At 43.1% G+C, this 8,144-nt stretch overlaps 1 protein-coding gene across 1 annotated transcript; it reads left to right on the forward strand.

Annotated features, from left to right (window-relative positions):
- The first annotated feature begins 3,176 nt into the window (after positions 1-3,176).
- On the forward strand, positions 3,177-7,905 carry LOC148424025 (zinc finger protein ZIC 2-like). The gene is made up of 3 exons (XM_088414913.1): positions 3,177-4,709; positions 5,938-6,101; positions 6,814-7,905. Exons 1-3 carry the CDS (start codon positions 3,704-3,706, stop codon positions 7,006-7,008), a joined length of 1,365 nt encoding a protein of 454 aa, XP_088271039.1. The 5' UTR covers positions 3,177-3,703; the 3' UTR covers positions 7,009-7,905.
- Positions 7,906-8,144: the final 239 nt, after the last annotated feature.

The raw sequence follows: 8,144 nt of genomic DNA on the forward strand, positions 1-8,144 counted from the left end.
TTCAATATATTTGTAATGTGAAACTAATAACTGGCATCAGTACATTCTGTTTGTATTATATTTTTGCTTAAATATTGTATTATTTCTTCGTGGGTGGTTAGAGATCAGTTAAGTTTTTGTATCCCTGGGCACAGATTTTGTGTAATTTTGGAGCTAAAAATTCAGTGGACTATATTATCTGTATCTGCTCACATTTCTTAGATATTAACTTTTATTGTACACATTTGGTCTTGTTGGACATATTTATTGAATAAATGTAGTCTAAATTACACTTTTGGGCGGTCGTTGTGTACATTTTTCTCCTCACTTGCATAAACATGTTTTGGATGCCTTGCTATCATTTAAATTTAGGAGCCACAAAATGTTTGCAGATTTTGTATCAATATATTTTAATAAATGCTCAAATTTGTCAATGAAACATTTTAATAGGGTGTTGAGGCGAAAAGATCAGGAATCATTGATATGACTGCAAGGCTGAGCGCTATCAGACCCTCTTGTCCTTCATGAAATATTCATCATGCAGAGATATTAACAATTTAGCTTTAATTGCCCACATCAAAATCTGATCCCTCATTTGTACAGAAAGCTAATTTATATTATGTACATCTATGACCAATCGAATGTCTCAGAAGAGGCATCGCGTAGGGATGTATCGGGAAATGCCCCCCCCACCCAAAAAAAAAAAGACAAAAAAAACAAAAGTGTCTTTGTAACAAACAGGCTCATTTTACAGCGAGGAGTCGAGAGGGCAGCATATGTGGTCTTAAGGGGGTCAGAGTTCAAACATCCATGAAACCACAAGGTCACGCTGAGCCCACCAGCCACCTTCCCGGCGTGGCAACATATTGATAATGTCACATAGTATTAGATGACCCTTGGGGCCTAAAGGGGAGGAGTGTGGGGGGGCTCCTTCATAATGTGTGATTCATCATTTTCAAACCTGTTGGAATGTGAAAGTCTAAGCTAACACTTGGAAATTTCTCCCGCCTCTTCTAGTACTAATTGTCCCCCTTTTCCCCCACTTTATTCCACCCATGCAGGCCAGGCAAGAAGAAGAAAGAAGTTCTTCTATGAGGGGTCGGTGGACCTGACTTTGAACTTGGATCAGCTCCTCCGTTTCCCGCCGTGCCGCCTGAAACAGACTGAAGAAGAAGGAGAAGACGAAGAATGCCCCTAACATTGAGGCTGCACTCTGGAGGCTGTGCAGCGAGAGAAACGGCACAACAAATTCCTCCTGATTATTTTCAACGGTTGAACCCGGCAGCCAGAGGTACGAAAAACGTAAGTCAATTTTCTTGTTGAACTTTTCAAGTGACATGAAAAAAGCCTGTTTCTATGCTAGAAATATTAACATTCGAACCCGCCTTTCTCTGTGTGAATTTTACTGAAAACTCACAAAGGCTGTCCTTTGAGGACCATTCTAATTTTATAAACGCATACGGTATGTTATGCTAGGAGAATCTGTGGGTTAAGATTTTTTTTTATTTGCTTTAGGAATTGAATGATAGGCCAAATATTGATAGTCACACAGCTCATAAAAAGCTCTCGGGCCACACTTTGCAGACCCAACTGTGACTTTTCAGCTCTCCCAAATATGGCGCTTGACCTCTCTGGTGGTTTTGTTTTTAAGTTGTTCCAAGCATCTACCAAAACATGGCGCCTCCTTTATAGTGTGTGTTTCTGTGTGTGTTAGGTGGGGGTTGGGGGAGAATCGTGGTCACTAGAGAAATCGTGGAACGTGTGGTAAAAGCCGAGCAAACCAACAAGCAGTAACAGGCCCCGTTGTGTGGTTTGGTGGTTGCCGATGGCTCCACAGCTACTGGAGAGAGAACTGGTTGCTAACTGACTTGGTGCATGAATTGTTATTATGTTACACAACTAATACAACTAATTAGCCACTAATTGAACATATGGTGGGAATTAATTTGGTTATTTAGGCAAGGCTTTTAAACTAAAACAGATTTGCATAAAACGACATCTCTGTTTTTCCTTGGGGGGTAGTTTTCCCCTTATATTTTGCATGTCTTTAAACTTGATGGATGGATGGAAAAATCATTGCAATATCATATGCCATCCTGCATTATTGTAACTTTTTTCTCCCAAGTCTGCTACTTCCTGCCTTTATTCCCAATACAGTCTTGTGTTGATAAATACATATATACATATATAGATAGACGGATGGGCGGAACGGTTAAATGCATCAAAATTAAACCTCATGGTTTTAATTACACTATTGCTTTACAGTCATGATGCATTGGAAACTAGCTATTTTGATTATACAATCATGTGAGCGTAACAATATTTTAATCCAATGTTGTTAGGACACCAAATGCCGCCATATAAAAATATTTTTTATGTACTGTATTTTTTTATGTCTGCAGAAGCAAAAAGTAGCTGGTTATGGCCTAATGTGCAAAGTGTATCATTATTCCACGAATCAGATTTTTTTATTTTTATTTTGTGCTGCTTAATTTTACGTATTAAAAATGTTATGTAGCTTGACGTTTATACATTTGAAATGTTTTCTACAAAAAAATAAGTGTTTTAAAATTATGTAATAACAGTGTTATTATTACAACTTCTTTTTAAAACAGCATTTTCAACGGTCGGCATTTGCCCATTACTAACTACTGTATTATTTGTGCAGGGGATGCAACCATTGATATGCAGTAGGTGCAATAAACATGTAGTAGATGTGTAATAAACGCGTGACAGTCATTTGCTGCATATGCGACACTTTTTTCAGAGTATAATACGATCCTATTCAACCACGTAAAAAATTACAATCCCTGGTCATTTATTTTCAAAATACTACATTCACTAAACATCTTAATAGCCTGTTTTATTGATGCATCTGTGTTATGCTGAACCATTATGCATGGATTCGTCTTTTATTTTCCTTCATTCACTCGTTTTTACTCTTTTGCCCTTTAAAGACTTGTAATTTTTCCTGCGTCTCGCATGTGGAAAAAAATCCTAGCACGCTTATACAAAAGAGCAAAAAGGGTAGCTGAAGTTCCACTAAAGATGCAGTAAAAACAACAACTTGCCGATGCAAACGACGCAAAACACGCACGTCCTCTCTCTCCCTTTTACCCTCCAGTCTTCTTGGCAAAGATTCCTTAAAAAAGGAAAAAGTAGGCGGTAATGATTAGCGGAACAACGCCGCGTTACCTGCCATTGGAGGGCCACCTGGGATTGATGAGGCGCGGCGACCAATGAGGCTGCGAGGAGCACGTCAAGTGGCCCCAGTTAAAGGGGGTGTTGGAGGAGGAAGGGCCAGTCCGCGGAGGAGCTTTAGGGACCCTCTGCGCGAGAAGAGACCCCGAGAGCGAACCAGACAAGCGCACAACAAGCGAGGCGCGCGTGCGAGAGAGAAAGAGAGAGAGAGAGGGGGGAGAGAGAGAGAGCGAGAGAAAGATTTGGTTGAAGTTTAAACTACTTTGATGATCGGGAAAAATCTGGACACACAAGAGGAGGCCGTACCATTCGGAGGATTTGCCGCATCTTAATTAAACTTAAAGCGAAGTGAGTGTTTCGTTTCTTCTGTCGTTTGTTTTCGCGTGGAACGCATCCTTCAGCTATGCGGTTTCCCAAGCCGAGCGCGTGAGAGTCTCACCTCACCTCGGCGTCGCTTGCTTCCGAACGGCCCCGCGCGTAATTTGGCCAGAGTGACTTTAGGCGGCAGGCAAGGGGAGGCGCCATGCTGCTGGACGCGGGCCACCAGTTCCCGGGTCTGGGCTCGTTCGCCCGCCACCACCCGGCGGCCGGAGACATGCAGGAGCGAGACCAGCTGAGCCTGGCCCAGAACTCGTTCGTGGACTCGGCCCACATGGGCGCCTTCAAGCTCAACCACGAGCTGTCCCCGGCGGGCCAGAGCTCCGCCTTCAGCAGCCAGGCGCCCGGCTACCCGGCGGCAGCGGCCGCTCTGGGCGCGGCGCACGCCGCTCACGTCTCCTCCTACGCGGGCTCCCCGTTCAACTCCACCCGGGACTTTCTGTTTCGCGGCCGCGGCTTCGGCGAGAGCTCCCCGGCCGGGGGCCAGCACGCGCTCTTTGGGCCCGCGGCGGGCTCCCTGCACCCCACGCACCACCACGCCGACACGCCGCAGGGCCACCTCCTGTTCCCGGGCATCCACGAGCAGCACGGCTCCCACGCGTCCGGCAACGTGCTCAACGGCCAGATGCGGCTGGGCTTGGCCGGCGAGGTGTTCGGCCGATCCGAGCAGTACCACCAGGTGTCCAGCCCGCGGGCCGACGCGTACTCGGCGGCGGCGCAGCTGCACAACCAGTACGGCTCCATGAACGTGAACATGGCCGCGCACCACCACCACCATCACCACCACCACCACCCGGGCGCCTTCTTCCGCTACATGCGGCAGCAGTGCATCAAGCAGGAGCTCATCTGCAAGTGGATCGAACCCGAGCAGCTGAGCAACCCCAAGAAGTGCTGCAACAAGACCTTCAGCACCATGCACGAGTTGGTCACGCACGTCTCGGTGGAGCACGTCGGCGGGCCCGAGCAGACCAACCACATCTGCTTCTGGGAAGAGTGCCCGCGGGAGAGCAAGCCCTTCAAGGCCAAGTATAAGCTGGTCAACCACATCAGGGTGCATACGGGCGAGAAGCCCTTCCCGTGCCCCTTCCCCGGCTGCGGCAAAGTCTTCGCGCGCTCCGAGAACCTCAAGATCCACAAGCGCACCCACACAGGTAACCAGGAATACACTTGATCTTTTTCCATTCCCTAATTTGTGTGACGTATTTGCCGTGCGATATTAAATCCAGTTAATCCGTTCAAGTGCCTGACGCGTAGGGAGGAAGCCACTCACTTTCTTTACTCGCAGCGTTTTTTTTTTTGAGTTTGCATGGACTTTTTACAGATCTATCCAATTGTGGCTAAGTGCCTCGAATCTAATTTTATATTTCAACTTCAACAATTTCTTACATTTGTATACCCTAATTTACTGTGCAAAGTTGGGCACAACATACATGTATTTTGTTTGTATTGTATGCCTGGAATAACTCTACTAAATCAAGTTTCATGGGGATAATTTGAATTTAAAAAAAAAATCGCATGTTTTTTTTTCCTGCCTAAATTGACTGGCAACTATATTTCACCCCCACTCTGGAGCACATTTTCTGGGATATCGTTTGAGTTAAACGTCTAAAACGATAGCTTAACTTTGTATTAAAGTAATCTTAAAAAAATGATGAAGAAAAACATAATTATCTTGAACCAGAGATGCAGGCCCTCATTCTTTTATGGGCAAAAAAACCCAAACAAACATCCAAATGCATTTTCCTATTTCAGCATGTTTTAATAGGCCGAATTGTGCTGAAACACATTCTTTACCCTCCTGAAATTTTGCATGTAATGTTTACTCCTGTCTTGCTTTAGTTTTGCGGAGCATTTAAAATGTACACATAATAACGATCTCGTTTTGCGCTACACTTCTCGATTGAAATGCGTTCGCGAGTGATTTGGATAGTAGGATTTGAAACTGTGAGTTTGTGCACGTTTGTGTGAGTGCGTGTACGTGTGTGTGTGTCGTAATGTGCTAGACAGGCCATTCGCAGCCTTTTCACATATTCACCTATCTTCTTGGGAGATGCATGATGGGTGCCGTGAAAAAGGCCAGGTGCTAATTAGATTTTTATTGTCTCCCAAGCAAATGGTGCGCCTTCTGTGGGCCTTCTGACGATGGCCCTGTGCGCCCCCCCAAACAACCCTCCCCTAAATCAATATGCGCATTATTTAGGCAAGGCATGCAAGCTAACCCCCATCCAGCTTTGCATATGTAGGAAGAGTGCTGTTATTTTTGTTATTGCTTGCATGCGTTATCTTCCCTCCCCCTTTCACTTCACATGCATTTCAGCCTGCGGCGTTTTATACTGGTTCCTCACTGCATTTACTTTTTTTTTGTATTATTTTGAACAGGAGAGAAACCTTTCCAGTGCGAGTTTGAGGGCTGCGACAGGAGGTTTGCCAACAGCAGCGACCGAAAGAAGCACATGCACGTCCACACCTCGGACAAGCCCTACCTGTGCAAGATGTGCGACAAATCCTACACGCACCCCAGCTCACTACGAAAACACATGAAGGTAAAAAGAAGGCATGCAGCGGCGGTTCAAAAATATGTGATTAATTACCAACTTGATTAAGTCTCTAAAAAAGTTCGTTCTTATTCAAACAGATGGCATGCATTCTCCTGTTGTATATAATTTTGAACAGAATCCATTTAGTTTATAAAATATGCCCCACATACCACACAATGTAAACTTGAGGAATTTCCATTTCATAAAAAAAATAAAAAAAAAATTAAAAAATATAATAGATGTGTAATAAAATGCCAACGAAAAGGACAGTAAATAAGAAATTAAAATGTAGCCACACAAATACAAATACATTAGCATTGTATACAAAAACTACATGCCAAATATTAAACACAGACATTCCCTTTTCAAAAAAGCAATGCTCCTTCCTGCACAACATCTAGTAAAATAGGTAATGTACTAAACATGTAAAAGATGTGCAATTACAATGTATGTACTTTAAAGTGACACACAAATGAAATGCTTGATCAATATCCCCTTCTCACAGTATAAAATCTATATAACAGATGCATAATTTCAAGTAACAGACCCCCCCCACACCCCTTTGGAAAAAAAAATGTGGGCATGCTTCTTCATTCATCACCAATAAAATGCAATGTCAGAAACATGTAATAGATGCATAATAAATATGTAATAAAAATGGTGTAATAACCACTTGGCGTAAGTTCTAACTCTCCTGTTTAATTTTTTCCTCCTGCAGGTGCATGAGTCCTCCCCGTCCGCATCCGACTCCTCGCCGGCGGCCAGCTCGGGCTACGAGTCATCCACCCCGCCGGGCTTGGTGTCACCCACTACCGAGACCCAGAGCAACACCACACTGTCGCCGGCCTCGGTCGTGCACAGCAGCACCAGCCACAGCGGCCTCTCGTCCAATTTCAGTGAATGGTATGTGTAGGAAAATGCAACATACAATGGTATGTGTAGGACACACACACACACGCACACATACAAACACACACACACTCATTTCACAGCACTGGACCACCCTAAAAGGAGATTGGGACACATATTGTTTATTTTATGATCTTTTTCCACTGCAACAGAGGGGAATGTGTATAATAGATTCCTATTGTAAATAGTGGCTCACTTTGGTTGTGCTAGATTTGTCTTTTTCGGTGTCTAGATGTTTCTTCAATGGTAGCTATTGCTCTAACTGGACTCTTAGTGCACATAATCCAATAACAATTGTACTCCATATTGTGATCTAAACGGGCAAATTGATTGTACTATACTATAAACTTTTAAACGGCTATGAACGGAAAAGCGTGCCAAAGTTGAACACACGGACACACCACGTTTCTCATGCTTGTGAATGTACATTTTCCTTTGGTTTCTTTGTTTTGTTTTGTTTTTTAAAGAAAAAAAAGTTTGCTGGGCTTAACTTGTGCCATTTTTTTCCTGTGCTCTGCAAATTGTGATAAACAAACATGCTATATGTGGAAGGATTGTTAGGGAAAATGAAACTTTGTTGTTTTTCCTGTAACTCCTTCCTGTTTCGTAAGTGGGCGTGTATGTGTGTGTGAGTGTAAATAGACAACTGCCATATTTATCCATTTGTAATTAAATTATGGTATTTACTTGCTACAGATGAAACAGTATTTATAAGAAGAATGTTTCTTTTTGTTTTGAACTATAAATATGTAAAATTTAAAAGCTTAAAAACTCCTGAGGCAGTTGTTTTTTGTCGTGCTTTTTTTGTTTTTGAAAAAAGTTTTAAAAAGGTGTTTTCATCCTGACTGTGATAAAACATTTGACTCCATATAAGTATAATAAAAAAGTGTTTCAAGTGCTATTTTTTTCTCCCTTGTGCGTTCTTTTCAAGTGTTAGCATCACGCTGTTTGCGATCGCGTCTCTCAAGTAACACCCTAACTTTTGGGAGGGTATAAAACTTTTCAAAACCAGATGTCCTCTCATCCCAGTAAGCCTTGTACTATGAATTATTATATTATGACATAAATGTTCTTTATCAACATAAAAACAACCCCACGTTTGTTTCTGTGGATTTCAGATCAGGCCACCTATCATACGTT

The sequence above is a fragment of the Hippichthys cyanospilos genome, chromosome 5 (genome assembly GCF_059441005.1).
Source record: "Hippichthys cyanospilos isolate Australia breed blue-spotted pipefish chromosome 5, RoL_Hcya_1.0, whole genome shotgun sequence".
In the NCBI taxonomy this organism is placed as follows: Eukaryota; Metazoa; Chordata; class Actinopteri; order Syngnathiformes; family Syngnathidae; genus Hippichthys; species Hippichthys cyanospilos.

What these genes read in the sequence shown, in the direction of transcription:
- LOC148424025 (XM_088414913.1), top strand. Translation starts at nt 3,704, where the DNA reads ATGCTGCTGGACGCGGGCCACCAGTTCCCGGGTCTGGGCTCGTTCGCC. An exon ending in CCACAAGCGCACCCACACAG is followed by an intron (nt 4,710 to 5,937) that starts GTAACCAGGAAT and finishes TATTTTGAACAG; the next exon opens with GAGAGAAACCTTTCCAGTGC. An exon ending in CACTACGAAAACACATGAAG is followed by an intron (nt 6,102 to 6,813) that starts GTAAAAAGAAGG and finishes TTCCTCCTGCAG; the next exon opens with GTGCATGAGTCCTCCCCGTC.